This window comes from Lampris incognitus, chromosome 4 (genome assembly GCF_029633865.1).
Source record: "Lampris incognitus isolate fLamInc1 chromosome 4, fLamInc1.hap2, whole genome shotgun sequence".
In the NCBI taxonomy this organism is placed as follows: Eukaryota; Metazoa; Chordata; class Actinopteri; order Lampriformes; family Lampridae; genus Lampris; species Lampris incognitus.
In genome coordinates this window covers 46,482,910-46,507,521 of record NC_079214.1, presented here as the reverse complement: position 1 = coordinate 46,507,521, position 24,612 = coordinate 46,482,910, and the positions used below count along the sequence as shown (strand labels likewise).

The 24,612-nt window shown below is 43.5% G+C and overlaps 1 protein-coding gene across 2 annotated transcripts in view; it reads right to left on the bottom strand.

Moving 5' to 3' along the window:
• Positions 1 to 1,049: 1,049 nt before the first annotated feature.
• The window catches only part of mpped2a (metallophosphoesterase domain containing 2a), a 70,923-nt gene continuing 47,360 nt past the window's right edge, over positions 1,050 to 24,612 (bottom strand). For both annotated transcript variants that reach the window (XM_056278638.1, XM_056278636.1), the window contains exons 5-7: positions 5,911 to 6,026; positions 3,870 to 3,983; positions 1,050 to 2,343 (exon numbers count right to left, since the gene is read on the bottom strand). In XM_056278638.1, coding sequence (XP_056134613.1) covers positions 2,225 to 2,343; positions 3,870 to 3,983; positions 5,911 to 6,026 — 349 coding nt within the window. In that variant the 3' untranslated portion in view covers positions 1,050 to 2,224. The remainder of the gene's footprint in view (positions 2,344 to 3,869; positions 3,984 to 5,910; positions 6,027 to 24,612) is intronic.

Sequence of the window (24,612 nt, the reverse complement as noted above, 5' to 3'; positions counted from 1 at the left end):
ATGTTAATATGATTAGGATGGATTATGGTAATGTGCAGGGGGATCTGGAGGGTGCACGAGGATGAGGGGCGGGGGGTTGCTTTGCTGTTCTCGATTCGGGGAAGAGTTAATTGGTTAGGCTGCTTTGATGTTCGGCTGATGGGAGAAGGGGTTTTGTGTAAGGCGCCCTGTGAATCTGACAGATTTTATTTTTGGCCCATACAAGAGGGAACAGGGCTAGGCGAGGAGCGAAAAAGAATTGAAACCTGATGAAACCGTTGAGAAGTGGTGCAGACCTTGAGCTAACTAGTTGCATGTTCAAATGGTACGAAAGAGACAATGCATATCGAATGTGACATTTCTCCACCTTGTCTTATTGTGAAGAGCTGACACTTTCGATCAGTTTACTATACCAAAAGGAACTGTTAGCTCTAGTGAAGAGACCGAGAGCTATGAAATAGACCAGCAGAACCAATAAAGCCAAGTCACACCTTATCTATATAGTAACTAAACATCACTACTGTTCTAAATCAGATATAGGGCCAAAGCCTTTGGGTTTCTGGTTTTAAAAAAATCAGCTATATTACTGAAATTTCCCCTTTACCACACTAGGACGTATTGTACGTTTGTAATGTGCAGGTACAGAGGTACGAAGTGGAGACACTAATAGGCACTCGAAGGGAGACGGGGCATTCATTGTCATGGATCCTATACATTTTGGAGCTCACACCCACTAAGCATTCATGACATCTCCTCCATCACATCTTTCAGATGTCATCAAAAGACTTCTCTTCACCCCGTGTTTCCCCCCTCTCTCCGTCTCTCTCTCTCGCTCCATCACACCCTCATCCAGCTAATCCATTTTGTTATCATTTCGTTGTCAAGCTCTGATTGTCACCGTTTGTTTTTTACCATGTTGATTTCTCCATTATGCGACCTTGAGCTTGGGAAAGACGTTAAAATAATAATAAAAAAATCTTATTCTTAATAATAACAGAAAAGAGGTAGTGTTCAAAAGAAAGCAGGGTTATAAGTAAAAATCTTGCAATTTTATTTGCATATAAAGGCAGCTAAATATATCACAATGAACCGAAAGAACTAACATTTTCATGAGAAGGGATACAATCAGAGAGAGAGAGCGAGAGAGAGCGAGAGAGAGAGCGAGAGAGAGAGGAACAGCACAAAAGAGCATTTACAGCGGCAAGTTGAGACAACTATTGGCAACATTTTTTTTGTGCTAGCAAGATTGCATTTACACACAGTGCAAAATTAGAAAAAAAGCAAAACACAAATAGCTATCAAATGTACACTTTTAAGGACAATTTAACCATGTTTAGGCAGGTGTGTTGTCAGACACGGGGACAACCACCACCTGTTGGATTGTGAAATGAGCCTCTATGGAAAAACTTCCTCTCTCATCCAAAATGAACGCCTACATTAAGAGGGGCGAGGAGTCGAAAGCAAACCTTTAATAAGATGTCTGACGAACATGAGTGGAAAAGGAACATGTCAGTCATGCCGGTGCATTCACAAAAATTTGCACCAGGATCTTTTTTTTTTATCCAACACAACTTTTAGTACAGATGTTTTACAACATGAATATATAATATATATAATTTTACATACAATTTCCAATTCTTTTTTGAAATCAGAAAACCATACGGAGTTATTTTTAGGATTACAATTTGATAGCTTTCTTTCACTACTCTGTGAGGTGTTGTTTTGCTGGGATTATGGGTAATAAATAAGGTCTTTTCTCTGAGCTAGCAGAGAGTGGGGCTCTAGCTGAAAACATTAAAGCTAGTTTAAGGCAGCGTCCCTGTCAGCCAATGAGAGAGAGAAAAAAAAAAGAAAAAAAAAACACAAAACAACAAACAATGGCATCAAATGTCCAGCCCACAAAAAGAGAGGAAATTGTACAAATTCACAATGCATCGTTTATTTTACAGGTCGGACCAATATTTATCAATAGAGATTGTAATCGTAATCCCACGTATACCTCTTCAACTCTTTCAACTCCTTCTCAACTCCTTTCTCCGAGCCCATATGAGATCTCTCAACAACGGATTTTTCAAAGAAACACTTAGATTTTTTTTGACATACATATAGAAAAACAAAAACAAAAAACAAACAAACAAAAAAAAACTGTAGTCTATTCTGGTCACCTCCAACCTTCCCCCAACCCTCCTACCCTCCAGCTTCCAGCAAAAAGCACCTCCTCCACCAGCTAGCGTGGGAATCAGTCTCAGCAGCTGGAGGGATTGGGGAGGTCGAACACGATGGGGGGGTTGGTGGGCTGGAAGCTGACCGTGCACGTGGACGCGTTGATAAATGTTGTGTAACCGTCCGTCATGATCCCGTAGCCTGAGGGTGGAGGAAATACAGCTGTCAGTAACAGCCAACACACATATATACATAGAGTATATCCCTTCACAGAGTGGGAAGGCAAGAGCTAGGGAAGGGGAACAGGAAAAGAGAGAGAGAAAAACTGAACCCAGAGTGAGAGACAACGCAAGCAACAAAGCAAGAGAAGCTCTGGTATGTAGTATGATGGGGGGGATGGTACAAGCTGTTTTTCTTATATCAACTGCTCAAAGAGTACTCCAAATTTTCAGGTGAATGAATGAATGCAGTTAAATTGACTGTTTGCAAAATAACAGATGCAGCGATCCACCAATCAGCACTTTAGAAGTTCGTTTCTGATTAAAATGATGTCCCACTTACAAGCAAAAGAGAGCAGCTCTGATGCAGCATAACCTGATACATAGTGCAAGTTTAGAAAAAAGACCTAGCTAAAAGAAAGCAAAATAGTAAAAAGGCATTGTTGGGGGAACTGTAAAATAGATTCTTGTTATCCCCTTCCAAATGGAGGACAACATACGTATATTTTTTTTAAATTTCTTATCCCCCTAAAATTCTGGCAGTGTCATAAAATTTTAGCTGAATGAGTAACCAATAACAGCATGGTACAAAACGACGACACCCTAGTGACTGTGATCAACACAATATCCAATAGAAACTTTCTCACAAAAGGGTCAGTCACATTGCTCAGTGCTCCCTCTGTGTGTGTGTGTGTGTGTGTGTGTGTGTGTGTGTGTGTGTGTGTGTGTGTGTGTGTGTGTGTGTGTGTGTGTGTGTGTGTATTGTTGAAGGGAAATCAATGGAAGTCCACTAGTCTGAAATGCTTTTGTGTAGACAGTTGCATGAAAAGTATCTGGCGATATGTAACTTTAAGCTCACTGGAAAATTGCAAATTGAGGTTGAATCAATACTTTACTTTATTCCCATTGTACGGTGTGACATACACGAAACGTGCAAGACAAAATCATACAGTGTGTGGAGGGAGGCCTTCAGTCTATTTACTGTGTTGAGCTGACCTCTGAGTTATTATAACAGCTCAGTTCATCTTGATAGTTTATTAAATTCAACTGAAGTAACTAAGCAGGGCTAGAAGGGGTCCACTGGAAACTGGATTAAAAGCTCTGATACCAAAAACCTTGCAAATGAAACTTTAATGGAGATGGAGAGAGGGTTACATAAACTACTGTAACAGCTTGCTAATTGTCTGTTAGCTTCATACAATAAAAATCTAAGACAAAAAATACAACACAGAGCTAGGGACCTTCTTCCCCATGGCAAAAACTAGTTGATAATCAAATCAAAATTCACCTTTAGGTCCTACCAGGGGGGGTTGGAATGATAAGATGGTCAAACTTGTTTTTCATCAACACGGTAAAACCAAAACTGTTATTTTCTATAAAAATACTAAGGCGAATAAGAACCAGTAGCAAATTGTTTTTTCATGATGAAAAACGAGATGACGAAACTCAAAAACAAAAACTATCATGAGATGTAGTAACATTTACACGTCCGAGGTTCCCTCCTAATACCTTCATGTATTCCTCCAAAGGCATGGAGTTTGGGTCGAACCCTCTTCTGGACCGTGTTGAGGAGTTCAACACAGCCTACCCTCTGCAGCTCCTTCGGAACCCAGTCTCGGAAACCTATACGTGCGCACACGAACGCACACACACACAGACAGACAGACACACAAACACAGAGAGTAATTATTTCTGTCGATTTTGTCCCTTCGGTTTTTAGAGAGACTGCCCCTATCTTCCAGCTCCAGCCATTCTCCCTCAACCCCCCCAGCCCCTCATATACATGCTCTCCCAATAACTGTCCTCCCTTCTCCCCAGCCCCACAAGCTTCTCTCTCTCTCTCTATCTGTCTCTCTCTCTCCAATCGTTTCCAGCGTCTGTCACACTGCTGTGAAATCGAGTTTCCATGCAATCAAACGGCTACAGCAGCAGCTTTCCGTAGGCGAGGGAGAAGGCATCACTCGATAAAACCCAAAGGAGAGCACAGAAAAAGAGAGCCAAAATAACTAGGGATAAAAAAAACAAAAACAAAACAAACAAAAAAAAACCAAAACAAACAGCAGCACACCAAATCTGTTTGTACGAAAGAAACAAACAGCTTCAAACAAACATTATATACGTCTATTGAAATCATTATAAAGTCACACATAAACACATAAAAATAAACTAAGTCATGGTTCATGTTTAGGACCTAAACTATCTGATGTAGATGCAATGTACCATACATTTAAAGCCACACAAGCACAGCTACACCTGCAATTGCTGTAATATATTCATATACACTACCGTTCAAAAGTTTGGGATCACCCAAACAATTTTGTGTTTTCCATGAAAAGTCACACTTATTCACCACCATATGTTGTGAAATGAATAGAAAATAGAGTCAAGACATTGACAAGGTTAGAAATAATGATTTGTATTTGAAATAAGATTTTTTTTACATCAAACTTTGCTTTCGTCAAAGAATCCTCCATTTGCAGCAATTACAGCATTGCAGACCTTTGGCATTTTAGCTGTTAATTTGTTGAGGTAATCTGGAGAAATTGCACCCCACGCTTCCAGAAGCAGCTCCCACAAGTTGGATTGGTTGGATGGGCACTTCTTTGAGCAGATTGAGTTTCTGGAGCATCACATTTGTGGGGTCAATTAAACGCTCAAAATGGCCAGAAAAAGAGAATTTTCATCTGAAACTCGACAGTCTATTCTTGTTCTTAGAAATGAAGGCTATTCCATGCGAGAAATTGCTGAGAAATTGAAGATTTCCTACACCGGTGTGTACTACTCCCTTCAGAGGACAGCACAAACAGGCTCTAACCAGAGTAGAAAAAGAAGTGGGAGGCCGCGTTGCACAACTGAGCAAGAAGATAAGTACATTAGAGTCTCTAGTTTGAGAAACAGACGCCTCACAGGTCCCCAACTGGCATCTTCATTAAATAGTACCTGTTAGAGCCTGTTTGTGCTGTCCTCTGAAGGGAGTAGTACACACCGGTGTAGGAAATCTTCAATTTCTTAGCAATTTCTCGCATGGAATAGCCTTCATTTCTAAGAACAAGAATAGACTGTCGAGTTTCAGATGAAAGTTCTCTTTTTCTGGCCATTTTGAGCGTTTAATTGACCCCACAAATGTGATGCTCCAGAAACTCAATCTGCTCAAAGAAGTGCCCATCCAACCAATCCAACTTGTGGGAGCTGCTTCTGGAAGCGTGGGGTGCAATTTCTCCAGATTACCTCAACAAATTAACCGCCAGAATGCCAAAGGTCTGCAATGCTGTAATTGCTGCAAATGGAGGATTCTTTGACGAAAGCAAAGTTTGATGTAAAAAAAATCTTATTTCAAATACAAATCATTATTTCTAACCTTGTCAATGTCTTGACTCTATTTTCTATTCATTTCACAACATATGGTGGTGAATAAGTGTGACTTTTCATGGAAAACACGAAATTGTTTGGGTGATCCCAAACTTTTGAACGGTAGTGTAGGTTTGAATAATGAGACAGAAGCCCATTAGGTGTGGTGATAAGGGACTTGTGATTGTTTAATTGGACTTACCGAGGGGCGGGCCATGGGTCATGAGAATGTCGATGCCCTCAGGGACCTGGTTCCATTTATCCAGGAGAGACTGGCCCCGGGGCAGGTTAAACCCCCAGCCGTTAAACCATGGAGTCCTACAGGGGCAGACAGTGAATGAATGGGGGAGAGAGAGAGAGAGGGGGAGAGAGAGAGAGAGAGAGAGAGAGAGAGAGAGAGAGAGAGAGAGAGAGAGAGAGAGAGAGAGAGAGAGAGAGAGAGAGAGAGAGAGAGAGAGAGAGAGAGAGAGAGAGAGAGAGAGAGAGAGAGAGAGAGAGAGAGAGAGAGAGAGAGAGAGAGAGAGAGAGAGAGAGAGAGAGAGAGAGAGAGAGAGAGAGAGAGAGAGAGAGAGAGAGAGAGAGAGAGAGAGAACATGAGACAATCAGACTACAGAAGATTTTAAATTTCTTCTATATTTTGCATTCAAGCTACTACTTTATTCTTTATTACCATTATCATATTAGTACTTAAATCTCTGTTCTTTATGCATTTTATATAGAATGTTGTCTTTAGCTGCTGTGACACCTTTTTAATGTATTATTTATGCCAATAGAGCAAACTGAACTGAATGAACTGAGACAAATTGTGCAAGTCAGAACAGACATCTGTCGCAGGGACCATTCAATTGTGTTTCATTCACTCAGGTGAGCCAGCACACAATAGTCAGCCTGACATCGTACACACATCAAGCAGAGGAGAAATGTGAATTTCTCTAAACAGAGGAAAGCCTGTCCCGTGTCATCTCGCATCTTTCTGTCTCCTCCCTGACTAGCCAGCTGAGTGATGGCTTTGAGCTCTGCCAGCTACAGTCAGGGTGGATAGAGGGGTCTTGGATGATTGTTACCATCCCAACCTACTGTAGATTACAAAGAAACCCCCCCAGCCCCCCCCCCCCCCTTCCTACAGCTAACTACAGAAGAGGGATGGATGGCTGGATTGATGGAGGGGAAGAGACAAATGAGGAAATAAAGGGAATGCGTGGAAGTTGGCTGATAAATTGATCCTTCTTTCATGACAGCATTTGTAATGGCGGAGGAAAACTGACAACAGAGGGACGGAAGATAGATTATCATCACGTATTATCTAAGTAATTGAGCTGACCAACCATAACAGGAACAGAAAAGATCAACTAAATATTTTTATTTGATATTTGCGGCACAGTGTGAACACTAGTTGTGAGATTTTTTTTTAGTCAAAACGGGAGCTGTGGCTCTATTATACACCACAAAGCCAGTTATTCCCAGGTTAATTTAGGACAAGAGCGGGGTCGGATGCAGATGCTTCCAGTCCCTGAGCTGTGGTGCTGTGGATGGCATCTGACTAGGACGAGGTGGGGTAGGGTTTGTGGGCGGTGAGGTGGGGGTGATCAGCTCTCTATGACGATCAATATGTTCTACAACAGTGAGAGATGGTCTGCTCCGAGTTAATCAATACTTACTCTTCCGCACAAGGACTAAGTGAGGCTAAACACTACCAGAGATGACTCTAAATCTGTACAACACGACACACTCGTGGTTTATTTTGAAACTGCGAACCAACTGGCAAACTGTCTCAGCCAGATGAACTAAGATTTTTATTTATTTATATTTTTTTTTAGAAAAACACAAAGGATTAATCTAATTAAGGGTGGAAACAAGTGATACATAGGAAGCCTGAGTGCTGGCTAGCCCCTTTGGACCCACTAGCAGAAGCTCTATTGAGTGTTTGTGATGTTCTGACACCCCGGACCAGGGGTTCACTCGTTTATCTGCTTGCTCAGTCGTTCACAGTCTCTTGCCGAGTGGAAAGCTGAGAAATGAGTTTAAAAATTAAATGTGAGGAGCGGGCAGGGGAGAGAAGGCCATGGACCAAACTGATTAATTAGAACTAATCACACAAATCAGAGCTAATGGCGGACTAATGGATTAGTGGGGAGACTTGCCACTTCCCTGGTAGAAAATAGCACTGCTGGGCTTCTAGTACTGAACATGTAGAGCTCTAGTAACCACTGAAGTGCATCGTAGCCCTGCCACGGATTGGCTGCCTCGCTGCTCCAATAGGTTTCACACAGACATGCCGGAAGGATATTCAGGTCTAGGTTCAGTTCTGACGAGCAGCGCTGCAGAAGAACATTGAAAAATGATCTAACAAAATTCACACCCCCACCCTCAGAAAATAAATTGTGGATTCTGGTACTTAAATAAATAGATAGCTGAGACTCTGAGTTCCTCTATGTTCTGCGTGATTTTGCTGGCACAAACACATTCATCTAAGAGGAGAAACATGACCCTTGACGTGAGCCCATGGTTCTGGAGCTGACCAAAAAGGCCAGAATGAATGGAGCCGGGAGTTGGAGCTCGCCGCTACAATGGCCCCATTGTCCGTTGTCTGCCTATGAAATATACCTTCCATGCAAGTGCATTTGTTAACCTCCACAGAGATTAATGACATCCAAGTCACATAAAGGAGAGACTGTTTCCTGTGTGCCTGTGACACAGAGTTTATTGTACTGTACTGCTGTGTGTTTTAGTGTGTGTGTGTGTGTGTGTGTGTGTGTGTGTGTGTGTATAGCTTGTAAAGTGAATGGCCATGTCAACCGGGATTCCTAGTGTTGAGCACAATGTATATTGAAAAATAGTGCGCAAATATGAGTTTGTGCATGTGTGTTTTTTTTTAGTGTGTGTGTGCATATGCATTGTTTGTTCCTTTTTATCAGACCACATTCTGAGCCTGGTCTTGCTTTGACACAAGCCATCTGGAGAACGTCACCATGGTAACAAAGGCTAAGCGTCTGGAGGCGGGCACAGTTGGAAGTAAAACATCCTCAGAAATAGAAGCAAAATAAAGAGAGCAGGGGAAAAAATAGTGTGTGTGTGTGTGTGTGTGTGTGTGTGTGAGTGAGTGAGTGAGTGAGTGAGTGAGTGAGTGAGTGAGTGAGTGAGTGAGAGAGAGAGAGAGAAGCCATGCAGACAGGCCTTTTACAACAAAGATCTACAGAGACATGGAGATGCGACTCGTTTCGAGTCCAAAATTAGATAGAATAAGAAATTACTTTGGCAATCTTAAAATTTGAAAGGAGGTTGCACATGACTTTTCAATTGATTTCATGCTGGTAAATTATCCTGTGTATGTACACTGTATCTACACTATGATAACAACGATAACACACACAGTAGAAGCTGTAGTGCTGCTGGTTCTCTCTCTCTCTCTCTCTCTCTCTCTCACACACACACACACACACACACACACACACACACACACACACACACACACACACAAAACTTTCTCTGATGCCACAAAAGCCAAATAGAAAGCGAGGAACAGAGAGAGGAGGTTTCCAGCCTGTGCCCTGCCACACAATACAGTAACAGCAGAGAAGGACACAGCTATGACCAAGACCTGAACCTCGCCCCCATCACAGTACAGTCCGCATCATGGGTGTCAACATGTGCCTGGTCAAGCAAGGATCTTTAAACTCGAGTATGTTACATCAAAATATTTTGTTTTTTTATCCTCGGCATAGGAAGTAGAAATCCTCCAAAAAGCTACGCAGACACACAGGCCAATAACCCTGATGAACACGAAAACCCGTCACCATGGTAACAGTGTCCTAACAATCCCCACAGGAATCAAACAGTAAAAATAGGTTAGATGTGTGGCGTTCTCAGGCCTGGCGGAGGTGAGTCAGACACAACCTGTTTAGCCTGCTGCGCAGAACGTCAATATTCAATTAGGCCCACGGACATCATTAGAACGGCCACTAGTCTCACTGGGCTTGACTCTGCTCTTAAACCCGTCTCCACATCCTCGGAGCAGACCTCTCAAAGTCCCTCGACAGGCTCCAATTCTCACCCTCCTCTCTCCCAAAACACTTCGAAACCATTTTAACTTGTCATTTTATGTTACAATCCTGAAGATGGACTTTTTTTGAACTTACAAACACCAAATCAGTAGAAAGCCTGGTAATGGCAGCGGGGTCTGGGCACTCCATATCCCAGAGATCCATTGTGTAGAACCAAACAAAATATGCTCGAATATTTAGCTCCTGATCTGTTCATATCTGCTGGTAAAAGGCCTCAGTGTGTTTGTTCTGTTATTTTGTTATATCTGCTTTTTTGCCACAACAACTTTGCTTCTTCTTCAAAGTCAACACTACCCGCCTTATTCTTCAGCAACCGACTGCTGTGACAAAGACACAAAGCTCTATGCACCAAGTCATTTTCCCAGGAAAGTTTAACGGGATAGTAATCAACCACAAAAACGTTGATGATTTGGATTTGTGTGGATTGTCCTTTGTCTTTAATATACCAGAAACGGTATCAAAAGTCAAAAGGACCTTTAATTGCATGCAACTCTTCAGTCCAGTAGATTAAATCGAATTAAATCAGTCCCTGTGCCAATGTCTGCTGTTAAAAGGTGTTCATATGCAGTACTTCCTCCTTAACCACAGATTGTGAGCACGCCTCGGAGTCTGACGCATCACCACCACGGTGACCAGACGGTCTGAAGGTTTTCATCTGAACAAAGAACAGAAAAGAGGAGGAGGGGGAAAAAAACCAACGTACACCTATTCTAATGAGGTGCTGACAAACAGAACATAGTACTACAAAGAAGAAGGTCGGTGGAAACGCATAGCTACAATATAAAAGTTTTTTATACACCAGTGTTTGAACAAACAAAGTGTTTTAACAAACAACATTGTCTTCCTCTAGCTAAACCACAGGGGCTGGTTGCACCAGCTATGTGTAAGTCGTGACTAAGTCTAGTGCTGCGTCTGAAATCCCTCACTACTCACTATATAGAGTCCACTATATAGTGAGTTTCCCTTTTTTTTTTCTTCCCCTCTTTTTCTCCCCAATTGTACTTGGCCAATTACCCTATTTTCCGAGCTGTCCTGGTCACTGCACCTCCCCCTCTGCCAATCCGGGGAGGGCTGCAGACTACCACGTCTCCTCCGATACATGTGGAGTCACCAGCCGCTTCTTTTCACCTGACAGTGAGGAGTTTCGACAGGGGGACGTAGTGTGTGGGAGGATCACGCTATTCTCCCCAGTCCCCCCCCCCCCAAACAGGTGCCCCAACCGACCAGCTGATGTTGATTTGGCACGTTTTAATTGTGCGACAGCAATGACGTAATTAATGGTGCAGAGAAAATGACCTGAGTAGTGTCTGAGTGTGCTTGTTTCATTTTGCCAATGAGCTCACTATATAGTCCTCTACATAGAACTCCATAGATAGTGAGTAGGGAGTAGTGAATGAGTTCAGACACAACATAGTTGTCATATCATCTTATCATATCAGTTGTCATGTTAGTATCAACTAAAGAAGAATGTACCCCACACCATAACGTTTTTAACAAAACATCACTTGTGTTTGAACAGCGAAACTGAAATCAGTAAATCACTACTTTACAACTTACTAGTTAATACTAAGAGCTGAGTTTCACTTTTACATGCAAACATAATAGCAAATTTATGAATGGCTGGTGCAACCCTGCCCAGGGCTCCAGACAGCGACCGATTTGGTTGCATATATGACCATAGATCTGTCCAGTGCCACTGTCAAATGCCGCTAAAAAAATAATAATTGGTTGCGCTACTGTGATTCCACTGTTGGTCTGATTATTTGTATTATTATTTTTTTATATATCGTAAAACCATGATTTGTTCAAGCAACTGGCTGATTTGTTGTTCATTATTTTTGCACCAGTAAAGAGACATGTCCGCTCACAATGAAGCATAGGCCTACAACAGACTCAATTTTATCCCATCACCTAGTACCCTTGCAATACCGATGCCACCTTCGTCTCTCTAGGTCGATATTTCGCCAGAAAAAGCAGAAGAATCCAATTCTGACCCTGAGAGAAAGGCGCAGCCAGCAGAAGAATCAGCAAAGGAAACAAGAGCATCCACCTCCAACTAAAAAGCTCAAGAGTTATACATTTGGCCCCAAGCGGCTCAAAGAGTTTACCTGGCTGTGTTTATCACCAACTGTGTTCATCGTAAACCAGCTGCTGACACAAAATTTGCAACTGTAGCTACAACGTTTAATGATGAGACCCTCAAACTTCATAACAAAAGACATAAGCACAAGCAGTGCAGACAGCTGCCCCCCCCAGTGGTGTTTCAGTGCTGAGAAATGGCCAAAAGATCTCATGATGAGGCAGAGATGATAATCAAATTTAATAGAGTATATTATATCATCAAAGAAGAAACGATGTTAATGAAATCTAAAACAAATACTGCTAAAAAATAATTGTGATGACTGTAAATCCTAAATACAACAATGATATGGTATGTGCACAATTCATCGGGGCAATGAAAAGAAGTCTGAGATAGGGCTGAACAATATTGGAAAAAACTCACACTGCGATGTTTTTTCTTTCCTGTGACATGAAAAAATACTGGACTTTTCACCAGATGACTTGAAAAGCTCGATTTGGAAAGAATGAATCATTCTAGAATAATTGGGGTGATTTTTTAGGGGAGCAATCTTGGAACCCAGAGGCCTAATAGTCTGACAACGATTTAGCCTCTGGGGACGACGGCCAATATCTCGGGGCTTCCAGTGTAGCTGCTAGCTGCCCGCTTCCGTTTCCTATGAAGACTTCCTCTTCCATGCGGCCATCATTGATTACAGTCAGATTAGCAACTGAGATACCAGAATGGCATTGGAGTTGAGAGACGACCTCTACGACCAGATTGTTTCACAAGTAGTCAACACGAGTCGACCATTTCTCCACACAATACATAAAACATCGATACTTTTTGGAAGTGTTTTCACTCCGGACGACATTTTGGCCAATGTGTTCCACCTCTTCCGCTCCCCACATGGACTGTAACCAACAGGCAACCAAAGCACGTTCCTGTAGAAATCGCTGTCTACCCAAACGTGATTGGTCTATACTACTTGGACTAAAACCGAAACGTGAAACAGAATGCGTCCAATACCAAAATCTTGTGCCGTGCCTACAGATTTTATATATATATATATATATAAAATATCATCAAATATATTGAATATTGACTATTAGGCATGCGCATATCGCGATGACGATGGTGAAACAATATACTGTGCAGCCCTAGTCTGAGACACAAACTAGAGATGCAATCAATCAATTCTGAGATGCTGGCAAATTTTGGTGCGACCAAATTATTTGCTTATGCTACTAACAAATTAACGTAGTGGAGCCCTGAACAGACACGTGCAGAAAAATCACGTCGCTTAAAGCACAAACAGTAAACACCAGCCGACACTTGTCAAACATAAAAAATTGTGTTTAACACTGCTCTAGGACCTTTGCACCAAAGAAAATATGAGTTTGGGGGAGTGTGGACTCTGGAGAATAGAACAGTGTTCTGGACATCGTTGAGGCTAGACACTGTAGGGGTTTTACATTAAAATGAATGGGGGCAGCCTTCTTTATGCAAGGCAGCTGGTAACATGACTAAAATTATACCAACATTTATAGGTTATTCTCATAAACAGGTAGAGGCAATTAGATTACAGCCAATAGCCTTCAACCAAGTACAGTATCTGTCACATTATCAAATTAAGATAATATGATAAAACTTCAAACACAGAGCATGCCATTTAGAGCATGCATGTATAGCCTTATACATAAAGTTTATGCATAAGTCTAAATATGCAAACATAGACCAAATTTTACATACCAAGTGCATGATGAACAAAACACATCATATCAAAAGCATACAATCTATCAGAAAAGCAATTCAACAAAGAGTAGTAGAAAGCAGTCACAAAAAAGATCTGAAATCTAAAAGTCGACATAGACCGCAACCTTGATGAATAAAACTTTGTCAACATGTTGGGACATCTATCTATGAGTGTGAGAAAACCTCCTCTAAAGCAGCGTTTCTCAAACCTCCCCTGGCGGACCACTTGTCCTGCATGTTTTAGATCTCTCCCTGCTCCAACACAGCTGATTCAAATGATCAACTCGTTATGAGCTCCCGAAGCTGCCTAATAACAAAACTGATCATTTAAATCAGCTGTGTTGGAGCAGGGAGAGATCTAAAACATGCAGGACAAGTGGTCCGCCAGGAGAGGTTTGAGAAATGCTGCTCTAAAGGACTTTACTGAATGCATTACCCTCCGTAATTTATTCAGTCAACCTGCCTCGTCCTGTTCCCGATTGCCCCTCTTCGCAAACCCTGCCACCTGTATTTACACACTGAGAACCAGATTGCTTACCAAACACCAGTCCAGGATGTGGCTTCAGGATGGGTTTCTCAGGCTGCATGGAGTTGAAGGTGGAAAAAAAAATTCACCCATAACAGAACACGTCTACAACTGAAATGGTGAGACACACACACACACACACACACACACACACTCTAACACTGATGTGCACTGACATACAGGCCCTGCAAAGGGGGGCACTGTGGAGTGTGTGTATCAGTCGTGTTGAGCACAGAGATACAATCAGGCGTGTCACAGGATAAAATATGCTCCTTTCCTTAGCAGCTACACCACAACTGCACTATGGGACATATCCGCCTGGCATGCTGGACTCAGACAGAGGCAAAGGAGTGTGCTCCACCCAGCCAGGGAGAGAGATGAGAAGAGAATGAGAGAAAATTGCAGGAAACTAGTAGGATGATGAGGAGAGAGGGAGGGAGCGACAAAGTGAAGAGCAAGAGTTAAAAGTGTGAGAAAGAGGAAGAGAAAAAGAGGGAAATAGGGAGCAAAAAGCAGATGAGACAGAAGGAAAAAGATGGAAAAGGAAGCAAAGAGAGAGAGAGAGAGAGAGTCTGTGGTCTATGTGCTGGCCAAGTGATCCATCGTGTCTGACCTCTCTGTCAGAGTGGTGCAAAGGTCAGCGGGGGGAGGGCCTTAATTGATCAACCTGTCAGAACCAATGAGGAGGGCCATGTTAATGGGACTTTTAGAAGACCCGTGGGACGTACCACCTGACATGCTGCACTGTGGAGACTATGGGGCACTGAGCTGGTCGGAGTATTTGTCAAGTGGAGTGTGTGCATGCAGGGGATGTGGTTGTGTTACTTTGTGTGCTTGTGTGTATATGTTTAATTCCAGTGTCCAGGTAGCCTTATTAAAAGGAGCCAAGTGGAGACTCTGGCTGGGTTTTGACAAATGGCCTCTCACAACCAAGGCCACCTCTGCAAAGTTTGGGGACGAGGCAGAGGGCGAAGTCAAAGGGGTAACAGAGGTGTGTGTGTGCGTGTGTGTGTTTGTGGGTGTTTACGTGTGTGCCTGCTCTGCTTTGCCCTGGTGCTAATAACCTGTGGCCAGTGACTGATGGAGCGTGGAATAGATTAATCTGGTAGTGGTCATACTGCCAAACGCTGAGGCACTGAGGGGTTAGCTACCAGACTTACCCTGCTTAGCAAAGGCTACAACCAGAGGGAGAAGTGTATATAAACACACACACACACACACACACACACACACACACACACACACACACACACACACACACGAAGATGTAGCCAGCTGCAGTTTGACCCAGTCTACTGCTATAAAAACAAGACTGGGTCATAACCTCGTACATGGCTGGACCGTGTATGGCCAATGTTCGGAATTGTGAGCAATTTGTTACAGGGATAGTCAGTGGTAGTGTTTATAATGTGAATTCCTGGATATTAAATGTTCAACTGCAGTTTTCTGTAGTGGTCCCAGTCATATCTGTTGTTAAAGTGTACTGAGCAGCATCACATGACAGGTGAAGCTATGTTCGAGAACAATACTTTCCATTAATATCTTGGGATGTTTGATTTGAAATAGAAGTCAAGTCAAGACAATTTTATTTGTATAGCCAAATATCACAAATTTGCCTCAAGGGGCTTCACAGCAACACAACACTTAGTTTAATTGTAAGTATACTTGTTCTGATTATCTGTTCACTCCCCATTCTCTTTTAACTGTTTCTATCTGCGGATGTCTCTCGTTTTTTTAAGACTCACCCTGTATTGACAGGCAAATTCACACAGACTGGATTCTGGCCACAGATAGCACATGAATTGTGCATCACTTGCAACCACTATCTGCCTCGTCTCAAGGTCTGATTCGCTAGTGAGATTGCACTAATGATACTGCAGCGCAAACACGCCCAATAAAGTTTTGCAGCTGAGTGCAATTTGCCCTTGTTGTGTGTCTGATTGCAATTATCAATGTGGCAAAGTATAAATGGTGGCTTTGCGCCAAGAACACAGTAGGCAGGCTCAATGTCATCCTTGATGTCATCAAATACAGCAAGAAAACTGTTAGACCTGCCAACCTGTATGTGTAAATGATTTGGGGCTCAGTTAAATCAAAGATGTTATGTTCTCCTGCAAAATATCTGCTCACGAACACGCCTGGCTACAGTCACTGCTGCCATGATCACTGGAAAATCTGGGTATCAGTTACCACCAACTCTCTGAAGATGCCAATAAGTTTCACTCTAGCTGCATGTGGCTATTAGCGCTGGTGTTTTGCAATGAGGCTCATTTGCAAAGAAAGGGGCCAATTTTGTTGGTCACCTGATCCAGCGGCCCAATTGTGTCAAACATGATCAGTCAGTCAGTCAGTTAGTCAGTCAGTCAGGGACATTTGCGTTTGTAGGGCTGGCCCGCCCGCCGGCCGGTCCAGCCAAAAAACGGTACATCAGGGACAGTTGACTCTTCACACCAAGTACAGCTGCTCTTAATACCCAACACAAACCCCCACTACTTCACAACAGGCTAAGAAACAGACGGACAGACAAAAGGGAAGGAAAGAGAAAAGACAAGGGGGTAGAAACACAGAGAAGGAGCGAGAGACAGACAGACAGACAGACAGACAGACAGACAGACAGACAGACAGACAGACAGACAGACAGACAGAGACAAACAGGGAAGGGAGAAAAGAGAAAGGGAAAGAGAGCAACAGCTGATTCATAGCAGACACTGCCACAAAAGAGTATCCCAACTAAAACTGCACATAATTTGTGTGTGTGCATGTGGTAGTGTGTGTCAATGTGTGTGTGTGCGTGTGTGTCTGTGTGTGGGGGGGGGGGGTCTGTCTAAAGATAGAAGACAACCAATCAAGACCAAGTACATAACAATGTGTTAAAGTTAGTAACATTGGGTAGGTTGGTAGAAAATTATTTGAAAGTAAAACTCCTTTTGGGGATGACATGATTGTGTGTGAAAGTGTATGTGTGTGTGTGTGTGTGTGTGGGGGGGGGGTGTTAAAAAGATGAACAGGATAACTCCCTGAATATTTTTAGCCTTTCCCTCCAGTAAAACGACTTGCACATCTTAATTTTTCTGATGAGCAACAAATTGTGGAAGTGGCCATTGCTGTTGTCATGCTTGCCGTGACGTTGATCTTTAACTGCATCAGTGTGCTTTCCAGTTTTGGGACTTTGGCCTGGTATTGGTGTAAATATAATGGGCATAACAGATGTTGATTTTTGGTTTTGACAGAAATGCTGCCCTAAACTTTTGTAGACTGGGAGACAATTGTGAAAATATTAAAGTTAGTACAAAGTCCAAATCTGCTTTTGCCAAACATGCAAAAGATCCCAAGCTTAATTTGTCCTGCTTTTGTTCAGCGTGAGTGTGGCAGAGCCCAGTCATTTCAGAGCATACCTGAGCGAGTATTGACAACATTCTTGAAAAGCTATTTCTGAAACGATGAAGGCAATTTGGTCCCCGAAGGTTTAATGAACTCTGAAGAATCTCCAATGTGGCTGAAGGCAACATTAAACAGTCTGTACGCTGTGGATCAACAGGTTACGTTACCTAATGCTCATGGGGGTGAACGACTATGAAGAGAAGGAAAGCCCATCCATCCATTATCCAAACTGCTTATCCTGCTGTCAGGGTCGCGGGGATGCTGGAGCCTATCCCAGCAGTCACTGGGCGGCAGGCGGGGAGACGCCCTGGACAGGCCGCTAGGCCATCACAGGGCCAGAAGGAAAGCCACTGTACATTATGTGTGTGTGTGTGTGTGTATATTGTCATATTCGTAGCATTTGTAGTAATGTTAGTAAAGATAATTTAATAGGTACTAAGTAGTGGTATGGTTAGGACCATTCGTTCAAGTGACAGTATAAGTGATAGTAGTATTAGTAATATTTGCAGAAATGATAATGTAGTAGTTGCTTTGATAGTAGTAGTATTACGGCAGCAGTAGTAGTTGTAGAAATGAAAGATGTGACAGTAATAACAATGGCAATAATAGTAGTTAGTAGCAGTAGTAAGCAGGGATTTGTCAACCCCAATTCAGATCTACCTGTGTTTTTCTGTACAAAATGTGTAGTATAAAAAATGTTGATTGATAGACGTTGATTGACAGTACTAGTTAGTAATAAACTGTATAGTAGTATTGGTAGTAGTAGCAGCTGTAACATAAAATTCATGTCTTCTTGCCTGTGGATATACTACAAGGTAGAGAGTGAATTGTGTGTGTGTGTGTGTGTGTGTGTGTGTGTGTGTTTGTGTTGGGTGTCCCAGCACTTTGAAATATGGATCTGTGAGGAAGCCAGGCAGGTTTGGGGAGTAACTGGAGACCAGCCTGATAGAGAGATGGGGAATCCAGGGCCCACTGGCCCCATTCAGAGAGCCTGTGTGGGCTGCTGGGTGGGGGCAGGGGCCAGGGCCTATTCAATCTGCCTGGTGTACCGGGGACAAGGGTCCCATTAACAAACCTTACCCTGCCCCCTTCTACCTTTTCCATTCCAACCTCTATGAACTTGATACAGGTAAGCAATGAGGGACAGCGGAGGTTTGGAGATGTTGGCGAGAGTGGTGATGGGCAGACTGGGGCAGGATAATATCTGTGGGATATCATTGCGATTCGATGACAACTGACTGTTTGCAGTATTTCTTCATGTCACGCCTCCATTGTTACTGTTGTTACATCCAACATACTTTCAAGATGAGCTGCACTATAACGATTAAATGTCCTGTCAACACAGTAAATGAACCAATCGGACTGTAGTTTATTTACCTGTGAGCAAATACCTGCTGATGATTTATTTACTATGGGATAGGGTCACGTTTTTTGTTTTTTTAAACTGAGGCCTAATAAAAGAAAAAAAATCGTCGGCTGTTATTTAGAAGTGTGCAAACAGGGGTGTTCAGGTAGCTTAGCAGTCTATATCGTTGCCTACCAACATGGGGATCGCTGGTTCAAATCCCCGTGTCACCTCTGGCTTGGTCGGGCATCCCTACAGACACAATTGGCCGTGTCTGCGGGTGGGAAGCTGGATGTGGGTATGTGTCCTGGTTGCTGCACTAGCACCTCCTCTGGTCGGTCGGGGCACCTGTTCGGGGGAATAGCATGATCCTCCCACACACTACGTCCCCCCTGGCGAAACTCCTCACCGTCAGATGAAAAGAAGCGGCTGGCGACTCCACATGTATCGGAAGAGGCATGTGGTAGTCTGCAGCCCTCCCCGGATCAGCAGAGGGGGTGGAGCAGCGACCGGGACGGCTCGGTCGGAAGAGCGGAGTAGTTGGCCAGATACAATTGGAGAGAAACGGGGGGGAGGGAATTGTACAACCAAAAACTTTGCAGATTGCTTCAGTACTGAGAAACCTATCACCTTAATGAATCTCTGCAACGGACCTCAGCGCAGTCCAATGGATCAAACATTTTTAACAGAGATATATCATAGTTTTTATAGGCCTAAGCCTTCAAAAACTGATATATCTCCATTTTGAAAGGGAAAGTTCACAGTAGTGACACGTCGTCATGTATTTTATGTTTGTTAAGAATATGCTTTGTGGTGCTTAGCTAATATGTCCCATCAATTACTGTTTGAAGAGATTTCCTTTCCCAACGTTGCTCAGAGGACTTTAGCCGCATACTTATCCTTCAGCAAGCCTCAAATGCAATAGGAAGATTTGAAATCAAAGGATTACCCATAATAGCTACACAAAAACATTCTTTCAGGGCTTTGCCACGAGCATGAATGATTTTTTTTAGAATGAGACTACTTCATTTGTTCTTTTTTTTCCCCTCCCTCTTTCTTCCTTGACACCACGGCTACAACTCAAGGTCTGAAAGTTAACTGGAAAAAGCACCGAGGAAGAGGTTTGAACAATACACCTCTCAAATGTTCACTCATGATGTGAAATGATAAGAAGATAAAGGGATGAAAAGAGCCAAAGGAAGAGGAACATTAGGAATCCTTTCATTGACACCGAGGGTCAGCTACTCTTCATGCAAAAAAAATAAATAATCAGACCTTCAACATGCACACAAAAACAAACACACATGCATGCTTGCTTGCACATACACACAAAAACACACATGCACGCACCCACACACACACACACACACACACACACACACACACACACAAAACAAAAGGCAGGACAGCCCTTAAACAATAATGACAAAGGAAAAAATCTTCAAACTGGCTTCATACGTAAATAACAGTGAAAACCTGAACTAATGCTTATGAGGACAGTGAGAATTGTTCTTGGCGGAGAGGAAGACACCCAGCCTAAATATGTGGGAAGAGATCATATCTTTCTTGAATAAGACGTTAGGAACGTGCTTGAGCAAATCCACACCTTGTGTCTATTTGGATTATTACCAAGCTGTATTACATTTTCAAAACACGGCAGTTGTGGGTTTGGTTAGCCATGGTTACTGGTTGTGGAATAATTCTACACCACTGAAAATCTTCCACTATTTTGGTGTCCGAGTGGCGTGGCGGTTTATTCCGTATTCCGTTGCCTACCAACATGGGGATCTCCGGTTCGAATCCCTGTGTTACCTCTGGCTTGGTTGGGCGTCCCTACAGACACAATTGGCCGTGTCTGCGGGTGGGAAGCCGGATGTGGGTATGTGTCCTGGTTGCTGCACTAGCGCCTCCTCTGGACACTTTTTTAGGGGGAAGGGGGAACTGAGGGGAACAGCGTGATCCTCACATGCGCTACGTCCCCCTGGTGAAACTCCTCACTGTCAGGTGAAAAGAAGCGACTGGTGACTCCACATGTATCGGAGGAGGCATGTGGCAGACTGCAGCCCTCCCCGGATCAGCAGAGAGGGTGGAGCGGGACATCTCGGAAGACTGGGTAATTGGCCGGATACAATTGGGGGGGGGGATCTTCCACTATGTCCACTTTTAAAGAGCGTATTGAAGTAATGTGTAAAACGGCTTCATATGAGCGGGAGACATGCCGCTCTGCGTGGGAGAGAAGATATCTAACGCTGCACGAGGCTCGTTTCCATCACAACTAGAGAAATGCCGACTATGGAGCTGATAGGCTGGGGCCTATACCTGACTCATCTATGTCTTCGAGGGCAACAGATCCTCTACAGTGTGGGCTTTCTCATATTAGAGCTCTTCATTCTATCATGAGGACCCTCTGGTCTTACTGTTGTCTATACAGGACTTACCCCCCCCTTTCCTTTTTTTGTGCTACTTGGTGGTTGTCGTTTTGTCTTGTTTGTCGTTATTACCCTGTTCGTGCTCGTACAAGTCACTGTCCTTGATATTGGTTATGTTACTTGACATACAGTTGTCATGGATATAAACGATGTCTGGACCAGACTGTTTTCTAGTTGTGTGTGTGTGTGTGTGTGTGTGTGTGTGTGTGTGTGTGTGTGTGTGTGTGTGTGTGTGTGTGTGCTTGTTATTGTTCCACTTGGTTTAAAAAAAATAAAGAAAAAACAATGTAACAGTTTGTAAAAAATGAAACTACATGGTGTTTGTATATGTCTGTCAAAAATATCCAAAAAAAACATACACACACACACACACACACACGACCTGACACTACATGCCAACCTGTATGCGCTTCAGAGGTCAGGGAGTGTTAAGAAGAGAGAGGGGGAGGGGGGTAAGAAGAGAGAGGGGAAGAAGGGTAACAGGAAGGGCTAAGGGTTGAGCAAGTGCGCGTGCGCACACACACACACACACACACACACACACACACACAGATGCATACACACACATGCACACAGACACACACACACACAGCATCATGTCCACTGCTATTGTCCCACATTCACAACAAGTGGATGTTGGTGGGGGCATGTAGGAACGGGGCCAACAATAGGCACAGGAAAGCATGTAAACTGGCATTGTTACTCTCATGGGTTTGTATACAAAGAACCTGGTCAGGGACAAAACACAACACACCCACGAAACGCATTACAAAACGCATTACAAAACGCATTACAAATGTAAGCTACACTTGCAAAAAAGGCCACAAAAGTTCCTCCCATGGGCCGGATGGACTGCCCTTGGGGGAGTGCGATTTGGCACGGCCTGTTTTTCATATTCTGTGCCACACTTTACATCTGCATAGACTAAACCAGGCACGGCACAGGGAAGGTCAACCACCAGTTCTTTACCACCATATAGTCGTTCCACTAGCCCGATGTGGACTGGTGGTGGTGTGAGAGTGTGTGTGTATTTCTTGGTGGGAGGTGTGTGTGTGTGTGTGTGTGTGTGTGTGTAAGACTGACACCAGCTCTAACCTCACAATGTTGAGATAAGCAGGGTCTTGTCCTTGCCACCTGCGCTGTGCAGAGGTTTGGAGGAAGGAAGGAAAACCATGTCAATGCTATCGCTGTGGACCAGAGACAAGCACACAGACTGGCCCTCTGTTTATGGGCCTGTCTTTACCAGCATTATTGATGGCTTTCAACAGACAAGCCCCGACTCCCTCTCAGCCCACACAGACTTGCACAGAGTGGGAGTGAAGGAGTTGGGGCCTGTGTGTGTCCATCCATCCATCCATTATCCGAACCGCTTATCCTGCTGTCAGGGTCACGGGGATGCTGGAGCCTAGTGTTTGTTTCAGAAAGAATGAAACAAAGAAAGCAACAAAGAAAAATACAAAAGGAGAAAGTAAAAGATAGAAAGAAAGAAAGAAAGAAACCAATAAACAGACAAAACAGACAACAGCAACAAAGACTGGACAATCTGAAGTCAAACCATTGCCAGTTCATTATTCAGTTAAAGAGGGTGCACATTCAGGCATCCGGGTAGCATAGTGGTCTATTCCGTTGCCTACCAACACAGGGATCACCAGTTCGAATCCCCGTGTTACCTCCAGCTTGGTCGGGCGTCCCTACAGAAACAATTGGCCATGTCTGCGGGTGGGAAGCCGGATATGGGTAGGTGTCCTGGTCGCCGCCTTCGCTGGTCAGTCGTGGTGCCTGTTGGGGGGGGGGACTAGGGGGTAATAGCGTGATCCTCCCATGCGCTACGTCCCCCTGGTGAAACGCCTCACTGTCAGGTGAAAAGAAACGGCTGGCGACTCCACATGTATTGGAGGAGACATGTGGTAGTCTGCAGCCCTCCTCGGATCGGCACGGCCACGACAGCTCGGAAGAGTGGGGTAATTGGCCAAGTACAATAGGGGAGAAAAAGAGGGGAAAAAAGGCAACAAAAAAAGAGGCTGCAAAGTCATACACCTAATAGCTATATTCAACTGTTACTTCTGTGTCTCTCAAGACAAAAAAAAAGGTTCTTAAAACCTTTATTTGGATAAGACCTCCAGCTCCAGAACAAGAGAGTGCCAGCTTCTGAAGGAGGGCTATCATGAAGACAACATCTTCTGCAGTTTGCAGTTCAATCCAGCATTTTGACCATCTTTTTTCAACCCCCCCCCCCACACACACACACCACCATTTCTTATTAAATCATTCATGTTTCTCATCAGTTGAGATTCTTCCATGCTTCTCCGCATGAAAAACCAGCAACACTTAGCATCCACCATGTCGTGTCAGGCCTCGTTCTTACTGATGGCTTTACTTATTCATCTGTGCTTTTATTTCTGTACAATTCAGCAGTGCCAGCACTTTGTCTGGTGATCTGTCCCATCCAGCTCTACATAGAATAATGGTGAGGATGGTCGCTCCACTCTGAGCTGCAACTTATGTCTGGAGGAAAGCAACAAAAAACACAAAAACCAACAGACAAAAGCAGAGGGGTGCAGGGCTGCCGCACAGCGGGGCCCGGCGCAGCCTCGGATGCACACGGTTTCCTTGGCTTTTAAAATATTTAATCTATCATAGTGTGAGACACAGCATGGGATGCCAAATAATACTGAGTCCCCCTGGGCTGGGGCACTCCACAGATGGTTATACTGGGACAACAACCAGGCCAAACGCTTGCTCGTGCACACACACACACACACACACACACACACTTGTCCTCAGTGCACTGAGGCGTAGGAAGGAGCGACACACACACAACGTGGAGATTCATATGTACATACTTGTTTATGGCCCCATGAAATCTGATTGATTTTTTTCCCAATTTTTGATGTTCTCATTTTTTGCATTCAGATTTTTGTCGTTTTCCATTTTTACTGTAAGAAAGCTTGTGCAATCAACTTCAGTACTGACAACAATAGCAAAATGCCCCTGTTTCTCAGTTTTGTTTTTTTTGACTGTGTGTTCTGTGTTACTGGTTGCTTCCATTTTCTCTCTCTACCCCATTCAAGCCCACGTGCGTGTACCGACGCATGCACGCTGTAATGTGCATACACTCAATCGCACAAAGACACAGGAGTGTAGTAAGGTCTCCGCGAGGGAGAGAGACGGATGATCGAAGGTCAAATTATTTTAAATTCTTAATATGTTCACACATTTTGATACAGCCTCCCTCTCAAATCTCCAAGTTTTGCACACTTTTGTATTCATATCTGAATTCCGCTTTATTTTGGTTTTTTTGGACGTTTCCCCCTTTTTCTCCCCAATTGTATCTGGCCAATTACCCCA